This window comes from Mastomys coucha, unplaced genomic scaffold, assembly GCF_008632895.1.
Source record: "Mastomys coucha isolate ucsf_1 unplaced genomic scaffold, UCSF_Mcou_1 pScaffold14, whole genome shotgun sequence".
In the NCBI taxonomy this organism is placed as follows: Eukaryota; Metazoa; Chordata; class Mammalia; order Rodentia; family Muridae; genus Mastomys; species Mastomys coucha.
Genome location: NW_022196896.1, coordinates 36677605 through 36693677, shown reverse-complemented (window position 1 = coordinate 36693677; position 16073 = coordinate 36677605). Strand labels below are relative to the sequence as shown.

General features: G+C 36.4%; 1 protein-coding gene across 4 annotated transcripts in view; it reads right to left on the bottom strand.

Moving 5' to 3' along the window:
- The window catches only part of Pcmtd1 (protein-L-isoaspartate (D-aspartate) O-methyltransferase domain containing 1), a 75634-nt gene that overhangs the window by 16452 nt on the left and 43109 nt on the right, over window positions 1–16073 (bottom strand). For 2 of the 4 annotated variants that reach the window (XM_031366789.1, XM_031366785.1), the window contains one exon: window positions 10512–10614. Coding sequence is in view for 2 of the 4 variants with exons in the window: in XM_031366785.1 (XP_031222645.1) it covers window positions 10512–10614 (103 nt within the window). In the remaining 2 variants the exon portion in view is untranslated. Of the gene's footprint in view, window positions 1–2716; window positions 2909–10511; window positions 10615–16073 lie in introns of those variants that run through there. The other 2 variants (XM_031366787.1, XM_031366788.1) reach the window with 2 other exon arrangements.

The following is a 16073-nucleotide window of genomic DNA, read 5'->3' as shown; positions in this document are numbered from 1 at the left end:
GTCTAGTCAGGAGTTCCTCCCAAAGCAGTCCCTGTCAGTCTAGTCAGGCTCATATGGTCTGAATTCAGCCATGGGCACTCACTGCAAACACAAGCGAATGGACAAGGAGAATTTTCTCATGGCAGTATAATTTATAATTGTGATAAGTGCTTTAACATTTAGGGGGAAGGAATATGACTCCTTAAGAATGAAGGTGAAAGAAAAATGAGAGGCTTCCATGAAATTAAAAGCTTTGATCTTAAAAGTCTAGAGCCATACTATCCAAGATGACAGCCATTAACTACACTGAGCCCTTAAAATGTAGCTACGCCAATGCGAGCTTATATGTGCATAAAATTCACATAAAACTTTAAAAACTTTATACAAAAAGTAAGCTATTTAAATAATACTTTTACATTGCATAATAACAGACAATGTTTGCACAGTCACAAAGGACAAAATATTACACAACTGGTCATCTACTTGTCTCAGGCAAATGGGTGGTACAAGAACTTTCTCCTTAAAATACTGTCTTCTCTTTGGAATATTTTCCTGCTTTTTGGTTGTCTTTTGTTTGTTTGGTTGGTTGGTTTGGTTAGTTTTTGTCATCTCTGAGTATGTCTAAATTTAACTGCATCTCTATCACCTATTACAACTCCCCCCAATGCATTTATTCAATTAAGGAAAACATATTAAGAAATACATATGCTTTGTATTATTACCTTTTCTAAATTACCAACTTTGAATAAGAACTCAAATTATAAAATAAATATGATGATTACAAAACTTAAGACCTAAAGAGCAAGTTGCCTAGAAATAAAGAGTGAATGTATGTGTCCACTGCACTCTACAGTGATGCTCTAGTTCAGATCATGATGCTGGTAGGTAAAGGCCCACTGCATTAAAAAGTGGTACAGTGGTTCACAGATCTTGATGTTGACTGATAACTGCAACATTATACAAACATCATTTCAACATGTGAAAAAAAAAATCAAACTAACTCTTTTAATGTCATATAACTGAAAAGCATGCTCATTATTCTAGTAATAACCTGAATTTTTCCCTTCTAATCTCCAATGTCCACTAATACAAATGAAATAGACTTCTAATTCACTTATTTACTATACTTTAACGCACTAACTTCCTTATAGAGAACACTTAAATTGGGGAGCCTACTAGAATTAGAAAATATGGTAAGATGGCTCAGAGGGTAAAAGCACCTGCTGACAAGACTCATGACCTGGGGTCAGGCCTTGGGACCACATGGTAGAGGATTAAAACTGACACCCGCAAGTGGCTCTTGCCCAAGTCCATGCCCTACCCAAAACAAAATAAATAAAACATATTAAGAAAAATAAATTTAAATCCCAAAAGTACCGTACTATTACTATTGATAAAACTGTGAAAAAATGTTGGCAATAAAAACAGAAAATAATTTGTAAGCCAAATATACAAGTGACTACCAGTGTTAAATAAATAAAAAAAAATAACAGAAAAGAAATATGTCTCCCCAAAGTATCTCCCATTCAACCATTATTTATTATACTTAATTATATTTAATATTTGCTACCTGAAATAAATTTTCACAAAGAAAAAAGTAAACAAAAAAACCTAAAGTTGTATATTGTTAACATTTTAAAGCTTTACATATAGACAGAGAGTACCTTTTTGAACAAAAGTTAACTTCCAGTTGCTTCTGCGTAGCATACACAGATTCTGGAAAATCTTTACCACCTCAGTAATGTCACAATACCTTTACAACAGCATTCATGAAATAAACTCATACTAATCAGCTGGAGAATGACAGCGATTCCACTGCTGGCCTTTTTCTCAAAAATCTTATGAATTAACATATACCCTTGTTAAATGTTGGCACATGTTTATAGATATGCTTATTAATATGTATAACAAAATAACTAAGTCACTGAATCCAGACGAAGATGGCGGCTGTTAGCAGTGCTATGTCATTAATCAGGTATAACTCCTATTGACTCTTCCAAGAAGAGTACAAATAAACAATCCTTAGTTGTTGACTATTCCAAAAGCTGTGCCACACCTAAATTTCTTAAAATGTACAAAGGCAAAGTACACTTTAAACATTAGTAACAATCTCTATGTAATCTAGAAGATTGAAGCAATAAACTGTCCAGACTCTCTGTGTAAAATAGCACTATGGGTACTGATAAATTATACATGTAGATCAGGTTAGCATATAGAGGAAGGGGAAATCCAAATTCCATCTATTTTTACAAAGCACACATCACATGAAACCTGAGAAATGTAACAAATCTACCAAAATGATAGACAAATATATGTAGCTATATTGACGAATGGCTCAGTGTTCTTTCCCTGGTTTTTATATTAAAATTAGATGCTTGTTAAAATGTTGTACTTAAGTTAAAATAGGCAGATACCTTCTATATTTAGAAAAATTCCCAAAGAGAATCTCCTAAATAAACTCACTTTCCTGGGTCACACTACGAAGCATTACAGTTATCTATATATAGGGGGAAAGTCTTAAAGCCTTTAAAATGTCCATGAATTCATTCACCTCAGGCTTATTAAGAATAAACCTGAAAATACAATGACTGTTGTGAGACTTCCATACAGGCACACACCTCACTTGTTCTTACTAAGCTGTGCACTGAAATAATTTATGGAAGAGTGCAGAGCATACAGACATCGTGGCTGAGAACATACACTTGCCCAGAGTAAGACCATGATTCCAATCACTTACCTTAGCAGTGGCTTTCTTTATAGGTGCATGTTGGATTATCTTCATCTTCAGATGGACAGATGATTTCATTCACAGCAGGGACCTTGCCAACTTGCCCATATAATTCTTTTGAAAAGCAGCTAGGAGATCAGGGTGACCTAGCCTTGCCCTGTAGCTTCCCTCTTAGACGGATAGTCTAGGTCTAGGAGCTGACTGAGAGTAGAAAAAACAACATTCCCCTTCAATACACTGTGAAGTTGGGGCCAGCAATTGCACACCTAATTTATTAGGTGCCAGAGGACAATGTCATGAAATTATAGACAATTATTCCCATGGAATAAAGGAATTTCAAGGACCTGGGGAAGAGTCCTACCTTCTCAAATCTTACCCAAAACAAACTGACAAATGAAATCACAAAATCTTTTTCTTAAAACATTTCATTAAAATACAGTCTGAGTCTTAAATCACTACTTTGTTAAAAATATGACACTTTAAACATCTCTGCTAGGCTAAAAGCAACTCTTGATCTTAAAATATAGCATTCAAATAAATACCTTAAATCAATAACTAAACTATTGAATTAAAATTAGAAAACAAAGACTTTACCTTTTCAAGTGTTTTCCCTTCCAACTGCATCAGACTCATCTAGGACAATTCAGGAATTATTTGAAGCAAAGTGTTGAAAATAAATAAAGTGCCTTTGTTTGTTTGCACTGAATAAACAAACCAACATTACTGTGGCACTGTAGAAACCCACATTATTGAAACAGTCACTAAGTGTTTTATAGAAAACCTGATAGCTAAATCATTTTAAACCAATATATTATTCCCTGCACAGATGTTAATATATATCATTGATAGTTCTTTTACTATTTTCAAGGATTCTCTGTCCCAAACAATTTGATTATTTGTCACACTAAAATGTATCTAGCAAGGTTTGTGGTTCATCCCCACAACCCCATCATTGTAAAACCTGAGGTGGAGGATCAGAAGTCTGAACTGATTTGAGCAACTTAACAAGTCCCTGTCACAAAAAGGGGAGGGGGATGTGGAAAATTAAGTAAGAAATGAACACTTTTAGACAGGGTTTGACTGTCAAACCTAGGCTAGCTTGAAACACTCAGTGACTCTCCTGCCTCTCAATCTCCCAGGTGCTGGAATTACAGGTATGTCTTATCACAATCAATTCAAAACCGTATTTTAAAGAGGCTGACAATGTAGTTTAGTGTTAGAATGACCTAGCATGCATAAAGCCTTTTGTTTTAATCCTCAGTATTGCTATGAGTAAAAGAAAAAAAACTGCTTACAACTTTCAATAATTTGTATAAAATTATTTCTGGATACTATTAGTATAGGAAAATATACAAACATCTGAAGGGTATTGAGAAATACTGAGGATAATGAACTAATTATAATAGCAAAATGACTTCAATACAATTCTCTTTAAAATGAATGACATAATAAACTACTCCAGTGATTAAACAATACAAAAATACTTAACTTTCAAGTACAAATCACTGTAAAAAGTAAACCTTTAATAAAGTATAAGTAAAACCAGGATCCTAATTATTGCCATACATCACTTATATCTTTTGAAAACTACCAAAGATAAAGAATGCATTGTCTTTCACTGGATAAAGCTAAACAGTACTATCTTAGTTGACTGTGCCAGTGTGTTTAAGAAGAGTAGTGGTGTTGCCTGATTCTTATTTGAAGGAAATACATGATTCACATAAAAGTGTTACTTTACATTTTCTAACTAAAGCTTAAAGTGGATAGGCTATAGTTCATTGGAGCAGCTCAATTCCAAGACAAACAAATTAAAACAAACAAAAAACAAAAACAAAAGCAAAAATCAATCAATTTTAACTGGTCAGAGTCTAAGACACTGAGTGGCTCTTAATCTTCCTAATGCTATGATCTTTTAATACAGCTCGTCATGTTATGGTGACCCCAACTATAAAATTATTTTCTTTGCTTCTTCATAACTGTTTTGCTACTGTTATGAATGGTAACAATGATATCTGATACGCGACCTATGAAAGGGTTGGTTGTTCAACCTCCACAGGGGTTGGGACCCACAAGTTCGGAACCACTGGTCTAAGACAAAAGATTTTCTCATCTGACCCCATACTACTTTTTTCATTATTTATGACTCATTTATGTGCCCAATTACATGGTAATAATAGTCCATTCTCCATAGGATAAAGATACAGACTTCAAAAGCATTTCTACAATCGTCTCTCTAGTCATCTGGAGAGACGATATACACTCCAATAACATTACAGGAACTTAATGCAGTATGATTCCAAAGAGCCAAATACGCACATAATGTATTAAATAAACGCGTATTACATAGCTATAAATAAATGTTTTACTACTGACAAGCTCTTCCATTAGGTCTAAGTTTACAATTTAAGCTTTTCTAACTCTAATACTTACCAGAGTCTTCATACCTGGACAGATGTATTAGTTTACTGCATAAATACTGATTTGAGGGCATTCTGACTCCCCCAACTTCCTCCTCCTCTTATTGACTAAATAAGAAGGCATATGGTACTTGTGCTAACAGATAAACACTAGGGAACGCAGGAAAGAATGGTAACATGCAGGGTTGTCTCTTCAAAGAAGAGCTGTATACCTGTTTTCAGCCTAGAAAACTGGACACAGATGTAGTTAATTCAGCCCCATGATCTGTGCTGTCTATCTGTAGAGCCACGCCTCACCTGACTCCACAAAAAGTTTTACATTTATCTCAGTTATTCTTCCTAGGCTCTTATCTGGAGCACTGTTTCTTAGTCAAGAGAGCCCATCTTTATGGAAAAGGTCACATGTACTTTGTTTCAAGAGTTTCAAGGTAAGCATGTCTTAAGCTTTGTTGTACACATAAGATAGAGTTACTTATCATCAGAAATCTATTTTTCCCCAAAATTGTCCTGTGCTTAAACATGCCTAAAATAATAGAGTTCAGTGTCAGACACTACAAGTTTGAACCAACCCCCTACTACTGAGTCCTGTTGAAAGGGATTTCCTTCTGGCTTCATGTGGAACATTACTCTCCTAGCCATAGTTCTTGCAGAGAGCCCCTCAACTAAGCACCTAATCTTTTCAAAAAACTCAACAAACAAGGCCCCAATACCAATCTAGATCAGAGTGAACTTTAAAACAACGGTCTTCGAGGGCTGTCAAATGGGTAAAGTTGCTTGCTATCAAATCTGACAAGCAGAGTTTGATTCCCCAGTAACCACGTATTAGAAGGTAAGAATCAACTCCTGGAAGTAGATGCAATAACAATATTTAATAAAATAAATAGAACATTGTGTCACGTGTGGAGACTATTAGAGGTCAATAAACTGGCAACGGCAGAATAAAGCTACTAGAACATGCCAAAATCATCCCTTTAAAAGATTGGAGCCATCTTTTCCTGTACAGGCATAATCACTGGCTACCTTCAAAGACCACTGAGCAGAAGAATCCTGAAAATTTATCTTGTCATTTGTATTTATGAAAACCTTTGAAACCAGACCAGTTCAAAAGGAAATTCAGTGAACACTAACTAATAAGTGATCCTTCACTCCAGCTCCCCAGGTCCAAGTACAATAAACTGAGGAGCTGCTCTGAGCCATGTACCTGTTCATGCAGCACTAACATAAATCAACGGACATACATTAAGGACACTTTTACTCAAAGAACAAATATAATTTAAGACACAAGACCCAAGTTTATACACCAATTACACACACACACACACACACACACACACATATTTATACATTGTATATATTAGATATTCTAATGCTGGCTAGTTAATAGATCTCTCGCCCTCTCTTTTATGAGAGCTCATCCTGATCCTAGCACATATAAGTGAGAAAATGTTCAAAGTGTACCTTAAAACATATACAACTAACTCAGCAATACTATTAAAAAAAGGACTTGATGGGAAGGCTCTGGCCTCCCCGGAGGGAGAGCAGCACTAGGTTTTAAGCACTTCTCTCCATGCTAAATTCTAGAATGATGAGATACTAAGACAAAATTTAACGATCCATTTTCCTTAATCTCTTTTTTGATACACACACACACACACACACACACACCATAACCATACAATTCAATATGAAACAGTTTACAAGAGAAACGTTTTATATTTTGCAAATGTTCTAATTTTTTTATTGAAAGGACTATCTTAAGATTTAAAAACTTTTTAAAGAATCATCAGGATACATGCATGACAGGAAGAAAAAAACATATCCTCTAACTGCTTACCAAAACCAAATTATGCAAAGAAGAATAAAAAAGTAGCCAAATGAACAACCAATCACCTTTGATTACATAACTTTATACCAGTTGCTATTTTATGTAAAATGAAACAATTTCCTAATACTAGCTACTCTTTGTATACAAGAATATGATTAAGTTCAATATAAGATATTGAACAGTAAGTACTATTTCATACGGGTTATGATTAGTTTGTTAACATGACACAAGCTAGGGTCTTCTGGAAAAGAGGCAACATGAGGAAAAGTGTCTTCATCATGCTGACCTATAGACAAGTCTGTGGGGGTATTTTATTGATTTTTGATTGATGTGGGAGGGCCCAGACTACTACAGTAGGCAATGCTATCCCTAGGCTGGTGGTCATGAGCTGCAATAAGAAAGAAGGCTGAGCAAGACATAGGGAACAAGTTTGTAAGAAGTGGCCTTTGTGGCCTCTTTCAGTTCCTGCATCCAGGTTCCTGGCTTTTGGGTTTGTTTTTTTTTGTTTGTTTGTTTTGTTTTGTTTTAATTTGTTTTTTTGTTTTGTTTTGTTTTGTTTTTTTCCCAGAGCAGAGGACTGAACCCAGGGCCTAGCAAGCGCTCTACCACTGAGCTAAATCCCCAATCCCCAGGTTCCAGCTTTTGATGTCCTGCCCTGACTACCTTCAGTCATGGACCTAAAGCTATAAGAACAAGCTATATCCTTTCCTTCCCAGATTGTTCTTAGTCATGGTGTTTATCACAATAATAGAAACCTGACTACAATACCACCTGCCTATAAAGAAAAATAAAATTGCTCCAACTGTCTTCTTTAGAATGGATCAACATAAAAATGTCTCAAAAATAAGCTGTAAAACTCCAGCAACTATGATAAACACCTGGTTAATGATTTTAAGTAGAACAGCCAAAACATTCAATGTCCTAAGGAAGCACATAGATTATTCTTCACTGAATGCTATAGATCATTTTAGGAATTATTTTAAAAACCTGTATTAACAGTAACAAAAGTTCAAAAACAAACAGAAATATTTTGATCGTTTTTCAATTACGTGAAAACTTTCTTTTTTTGGAGACACAGAGAGAAAAGGGCTGAGGGGATACAGCAGGGAATGCCTGTCATGCTCGTGAGGACCTCAGTTTGTATGGCCCAGAACCATGTCAAAGGCCTGGCATGGTAGCACACACTTGGCTGAGTTGATTAGCTTCAACTTGGGTAAGAGACCCTGTCTAAAACATACAGACAGATGAAGAGTGATCAAGAAAAGAGATCTCTGGTCATCAGTCCCTGGCCTCCACACATGCACACGTGTGCACACACACACCATTAAATAAATAACAAATGAGACATCTAAATAGCCTTCAAGCTTATTTGTTGTACTACACACAATGAAAGATCACTGAAATCATAGGATTCTTCACTGTTACCCAGACCACATCTCAGCAACAAACCTGAACAGATTGGCCTTAGTGACTCAAGTCTTCCTTCAGGCTGTTGAATAATGACCAGAAATTGAACCTTCATGTATCAACACATGAATTATATTCACAACTAATATGAAACAGACCTTATTAGAGTTTTTAAGTCTTTGTTAACATTACTTTTATACTTTTTAAGTTAAAATATATTCAGAAACTTCTTATGGGCAATTAAGTTTCAATATTAAAACATATTTTACAGGAAATTAAACAATTAAAAAACCCAATAACTAAATAAAAATTAATCTTGCCTACATCTCAAAACTCAGCAACCACACTAGTCATTAGACAGGAGAAAAATGATGAAGACACAAACAGATGCTAAAGTTTAATACCAATTTCTTTTTTCTTTTCTTTTTTTTTTTGAGACAGGGTTTCTCTGTATAGCCTTGGCTGTCCTGGAACTCACTCTGTAGACCAGGCTGGCCTCGAACTCAGAAATCCACCTGCCTCTGCCTCCCAAGTGCTGGGATTAAAGGTGGGTGCCACCACTGCCCGGTCAATTTTTTATTAAATAACTTAAACTAATAACTTTGATTTCTGTTAAATGTGGTTTTATTTTGGAATAAATGCAGTAGGCAATTGAAAAATGAGAGTATGAATTAGGTGTTAATTATTCCTAAAAAAAGTTATTCAGGGGCTGGAAATATGGTTCAGGAATTTAGTGTCCTCGCAGAGGACCGAGGGTGGACTTGTAGTGTCCACATGGCATCTCTCAAATTGTCTATAACTCCAGTGCAAGTGATCAGATGCCCTTTCCTGAACTCTGTATACACCAGACTTGTATGTGGTCGTACTCATAGACGTGTAGGCAAAACACACATACAAAAAAATAAATCTACTAAAGAGAAAATTTGTTCAGCAAATTGATGATTTACCTAGCCAACTTAATTCTATTTTGTGTATTATAGAAAAAATAACCTGAGTGTCTCAACTCCCTCAATCCTGCCTGAAGTGCTTAATGATCCAGCTACAATCACACCTCTGTTGCACAAAGCCTCGGCTGGACTACTGCAGGAGCTGAGGCATTGTTGTAGGGCTCAGTTTTGTTTTCTTCAACCAGTCCAAGCGTTTTCACACTAGGATAGATACAAACCCACAGCAGAGATGATGACAAAAATTCAAGGGCATCTGGAGGGGGAAGAGGGCAAAAAAGCAGAAAAGAAGATCCTCCAAGTATCCTTGGATTTTGGAACTCTCCTCTGTCTGTGCTCTTGAAATGAAACCTTGAGTAGTGGCCCAGATCCCCCTACAGTGTTTCCCACTGGCATTTACAGCCAGGGCTAGGGATGAGTGAGAGACCCCTGCTAAAAAGCCAAGTATGAAGTCTGGATCAGGTTTTACACTGAAGCCTTGTTGTATAGTGGCTGTGTTGTATGCCTATGTTTCCTATCCCTTTAAAGGCTTTCTCTATTGGAAACTACAACATGCTATACAGAACTAGGATACACTGAAGCCCTACATATAGTAGGCTCTTTCAATTCATAGGAATCATTTCAAATTCAACCATAAGAGCCCTTATTCCACAAAGCTGTTAAGGCAGAATTTCAATGTGACTATACCCCAAATTTTCACTTTCACTGCTGGCCAAGGATCAACACCTATACTATAGGTCATGGAAAGAGAAGTCAAGGTAGAAGTAAACAATTCCATACAACAATTTCGCAGACACAATCCCACATGACACATAGAGATGTACTTATACAGGAACTTCTACTAAATTTATTATGGAGTAAGGAGGGACCTTTGTATGCTAGTATATAATTTATAGACAAATAGAAGACAGACTGTTAAACTACCAACCAAAAGGCCAAAACCAGGTACAGAAAAGTACTGTGAGCATAAACATCTTGTTTTCTATCCAAAAGTTGACTATATGACATTTCATAAAAGATCAGTAATCACACATTTATTTATAATTTAATAAAAAAATTACATGGTAACTTCTTTATTTTCTTATTGTATAGCAGAGATTTCTACTGTATTCACTTAGCCAGGATTAATAATCTGATACTGTTTAAGAATAGTCACACTATACATGTTCATTAATTGTTCTCACACCCAAACTACAGGTATAAATACTTACTTATCAAAGCTATCACTGTTTTTGATGAAGCTCTCCAGTTTTTCCTTGGCATACTCCACCACATCTGAATGAAGTTCAATCCCATGATTTATTCCAAAGGGACCTGTAATTATATAAGCATTTTTTACAAAAATATTAATGATATGCTCCAAAACTCTTTTCTGTGCAATTATGTATCAATAGCATTAAAAAGGGGCAAGAAATAGGCAAACAGCTACTACCTGGATTTTACAGTTGAATGGAAACCTGTTTACATCACCTATTTTCTATGAAGAGGAAGAAGGAGTGAGCACAGTAGCAAGAGATTCCAAAGCTAAAACCTACATCTATCCAAACACAGTTTTTCTGGCAAGACACTATGGTCAAAATGATCGCACATCCCAAGGTTTCAGGTGCAATGGTATTAAGGCATCTGCCATTCAGAAACTGGGAACAGGCTGTGCTCTAGTCATTCACTCTGTACCTCCAGCCCTGTTTACTAACTTACTTATCACTCAGACTGGCCTTCAAATCACTATGAAGGCCAAGCTACTCGCTAACTTGTGGTTTTCCTGCCTCACTTTCCTGACTAGCAAGAGGAAATATGCATTGCCATACCCAACTGAGGTATCTTCACCATCAGCTTCACTTTTGTTCAAAACTCGGGTGGTTCTCAAACGTTTACTTACGAGTTTCACCAAACCTCATGCTTTTCACACCATACTTATTTTTACACATGATGATGGCTGGAAAGACCTCACACATGAAAAATACTGGGGGAAGAGAGCTTACTAAGTGTGTGATTGCAGTTGACAATCAAGCTCCCTCTGTCATCTAAAATGGAGCCCAATAGGTTTTGTGCTCTACATTCTTTTACTGTGATCTGCAAGGCTTCCTAAGAAGGTTGTGGCTTCCAAGTTCACTGTGGTTGTGCAGGCGTGAATGGTTCTCTCTGTTTCTTGCTCTGAGCACAGCTGTTGGGTGCTGTGAGGGGACCTCAGGGAATCTCTGAAGTTGAGACATGGTGGCCTCTCTGGGCTGGTGTCCTGAGCGGACCTTGGGTGCAAGCTATGCAGCCAGGCCCACAACACCCAGAGGAAGTTGCCTCACTCCCAGGTGTTCTAACAAGGCCAGGGTCACAGGATCCCAGAATCACAGGATCACAGAGACTGCCTGACTCTGAGGAGTTCTGATACAACCAGGATCACAGGAAGGACTGACTACAGTCAGATTTAGCAAGGGCGGGCAGGTAGCACTAGAGATAACCAGGTGGTGGGGGACAAGTGTAAGAAAATAAACAACACAAGGTCACTTGCCATCATCAGAACCCAATTCTCCGACCGTAGCAAGTCCTGGACACACCATCACACCGGAAACGCAAGATTCAGATCTAAAATCACTTATCATCATGATGGTACAGGACCTTAAGAAAGACATAAATAGTACCCTCAAAGAAATACAGGAGAACACAGAGCTAGAAGCTCTTAAAGAGGAAACAGAAAAATCCCTTAAAGAACTACAGGAAAACACAAACAGGTGAAGGAAATGAGCATCCAGAATCTAAAAATGGAAATAGGAACAATAAAGAAATCAGAGAGAGAGACAACCCTGGAGATACAAAACCTAGGAAAGAAATCAGGAGTCACAGATGCAAGCATCACCAATAGAATACAAGAGATACAAGAGAGAATCTCAGGGGCAGAAGACACCATAGAAAACATTGACACAACAGTCAAAGAAAACGCAAAAAGCAAAAAGCTCCTAAACCAAAACATCCAGGAAATCCAGGATGCAATGAGAAGGCCAAACCTAAGGATAATAGGTATAGAAGAGAGTGAAGACTCCCAATGTAATGGACCAGTAAATATCTTCAACAAAATTATAGAAGAAAACTTCCCTAACCTAAAGAAAGAGATGCCCATGAACATACAAGAAGCCTACAGAACTCCAAATAGACTGGATCAGAAAAGAAATTCCTCCCAACATAATAATCAAATCACCAAATGCACTAAACAAAGAAAGAATTTTAAAAGCAGTAAGGGAAGAAAGGAAAGCAACATATAAAGGCAGACCTATCAGAATTAAGACAGATTTCTCACCAGAGACTATGAAAGCTAGAAGATCCTGGGCAGATGTCATGCAGACCCTACAAGAACACAAATGCCACCCCAGGCTACTATACCCAGCAAAACTCTCAAATACCATAGATGGAGAAAACAAGATATTCCATGACAAAACAAAATTTACACAGTATCCTTCCACAAATCCAGCCCCACAAAGGATAATAGATAAAAACATAAGGAGCTAAACTACACCCTAGAAGAAGCAAGAAAGTAATCTTTCAACAAATCCACACAAATCTAACTACATCTCTTACAACAAAAACAACAGGAAGTGACAATTACCTTTTCTTAATATATTAATTTGAAAATTAATATTACCAACATATCCTAAGTGATTGAAATCCAAAAATATGAGGAATTAGAAGTTTGTTGCTTGTAATCCAATGTTCTCTCTAATTTGGTAATTAGAGGAATAGGTTCAATATTATACAATCTATATATACTTTCAGCTTGTTTGTGACAGTGTCTTGCTGTACAACATAAGGGTCTTGAAATATTGCTTCTCCTATCTCAGCCTCTCTATTAGTACTATTGTTTATTTCATGTCTTTACACTATACTATGGTTTTCAGAACAGCTTATATATTTCAAAAGTACTTATATACCCAAAAGAAACATAGACTATTAACTAGGGAGGTGGCTTTTAAGAGAACAACAAAGAATGAGACTGAATGCTTTGCTTGATATTTGTAACTCTTGTATCAAGTTTGAAGAGGACTTTATAAGTTACTCTTTCTCTGAGATGAATGCTTTTCCAAATTATCACAGCTAATGAACCAAATTCTTACCCTCACCTAATGTCTGTGCCACCCTCCAAGCAGAACTATTGTTCATTGAAACAGTTGGTGAATGACTTTATGGATAGACCATCTTATTATATACACCATTTCTTAAATGAATGTAACCTGTCCTCTGTGGGCTGAGAATAAAGTCACTCACTTAAGTCAAATAGCTTTGACCATTGCATTATGCAATGCAGAATGACTTCAAGGGTTGGTCCTATCACCGCAGCCCCAGTCACAGGATTACAGGCAACAGTCACAGGCCGACTAACCTGAAATAGTATGGTTTTTACAAGTGAGCAAACCGAGGCAATCCTAAGCACTTCCTTTCTTACTTACACACTGGTAAGCTTTCACGTGAAAACTGAAACCTCAGTTTAACACTCCTTTATATTCCTAATATTAAACAGTATAATTGGAGATTCATTAAATAAATAAATAAATAAATAAACCTCCTCCCCAAATTAGATGTAAAATTTCAGTTTCCAAAGGAGCTAATATATGTGGGGCAAGTTCAACCTAAAAGTACTTGGAAGGAAGTCAGATAGATGAAGGGGTAAGAAGAATGCCCAACATACATTCTAGACAATAAAGGGTTTGTTCAACCTTTTAATAAAATAATTAAAATATATATAAAATAAAATTTAACAAAATAATATGAAAGTATTCGCTTTAAAGCTTGTTCAAGTTAAAGCTGCATTGCAGACAGTCACCTATAACTGAAGCTGATGAACAGAAAAGTGTGGGCTGGTCTTCCTCTACCTGCCAGAAAAAGGCACCTTGACACCTGCAGCTATCAGGAGATGGAACTGTTTTAAAGTAGTCTTAAGTTGTTCTCCTGGTCTTTTTACAGATATAGGAGGGCATAAGCAGTTACTTACTTCAAGCACCATTTAAAAGTTAAAATCAAACTGTTATCATTTAGTAATACACAGTAAGAAAAACACTGTTGCACCAAATTAATCTAATTTTGCTTCTACCTGCTATGCTCCATTAAGATAAAATCTAAGAGAAAATTGTACTTCCATTATCCACTAAGATTTTAGTAATACTTTTCCAACATTTTATATAGAAAATAAGACATGAACAAATATAGAATGCTAGCATTCTATATTTCCCATAAGACAAACGCAAAAGCTCTGAATCTGAAAATGAGGGTTCTCATTCCTAGTTCAAGCTGCCGAATTTACACAAGAGTAGGTGAAAAGGACAAAGACAGTCTGTTCCTTAAAGATGCTTCAATCACTGTCTGAAATCAAGCAATCTTTTAGACAAAAGATTGAAATTTCAGAAAATGTCTTTTTTGAGGTTATAATTACATTATTTCCCCCTACTCTTCTCATCCCTCCAAACCCTTCCATGCTCCTGTCTTTTAAACTCATGGCTTTTTCCATTGTTGTTACATATATATACATGTGTATATATACTGTATTACATACATATATATATACATATACACATATGTACACACATATATGCATATCTAGTATATATTCCTAAATGCATAAATACAACCTTCTCAATTTATATAATGTTACTCGCATGTATGTTCTTAGTGCTGACCATTTGGTATTGGATAACCAACTGATGTCCTCCTCGCAGAAGACGACTATTTCTCCCCACTCTCGGCATTCTTAAGGAAAAAATTCTATTTATATTCTCGGCATTCTTAAGGAAAAAATTCTATTTATATTTTATTCTTCTTTTATATGCACTGTTGCTTTGTATGTCTGTGTGATCCCTAGGAGCTAGAGTTATCGACAGTAGTGAGATAACATATAGGTGCTAGGAATTGAACACAGGTCCTCAGAAAGAGCAGTAAGTATTCTTAACTACTAAGCCATCTCTCCAGACCCATCTTAATGAAATCTCTCATTGTTTTCTCACCTAACTTGTTTTTTATATCGTCTTAACACAAGACAGTTAATAATTTCAGGAGTAGAGGGTGATGGTCCAGCTGGAACCACAGCGCTCAGCAGACTGAAGCAACAAGTCAAGTTCGAAGCCTCAACCACACAGCACACTGACACAGTGGTGATTTTTCCTCAGTAATACATTAAGGACTATTTTCACACACAATATAAATACACACAAAGGACACTCTATTCATAGCTAATACAAATATTTGTTTAAAAATGGAATTGTTTACTTTTAAAGCAACAAAGAAGCCTATCTTTGTCACTTAATAATCAAGAAGTCATTAACATTGAAGTATATTTAAAAGACAAAAATATATTAACAAGAGGCAGAATTCCTGGACAGGAGAGGCTGTTGGCAGCTAAGACCATGTGCTGCTCCTGTAGGATGCAGGGTTGTTCCCAGCACCCACATGAGCAGCTCTCAAACATCGAGAACTCAAGCTTCAAGGGGATCTGACACCTCTGGCCCCACAGGCACCTGCACTCTTATACACATACTCAAAGGCAGACACACACACAGACACTTAAAAACAATACTGGTAAAAAATACGTAGAAGTGAAATATCAATGTTACTATATTAACAGAATGTGCTCTCAACTAGAACACATCAAGTTGTCATTAATATAGGACAGTGCTGATAGTTAAAATTCAGGAAGAGCACCACAGGAAGATAAGACACAGGAAACTGTGAAGGCACACCAGCTGCTTCTGAAAATGGAAACTGGAAGGTCTAGAGTAGAAAATACATCCCTGCATTAT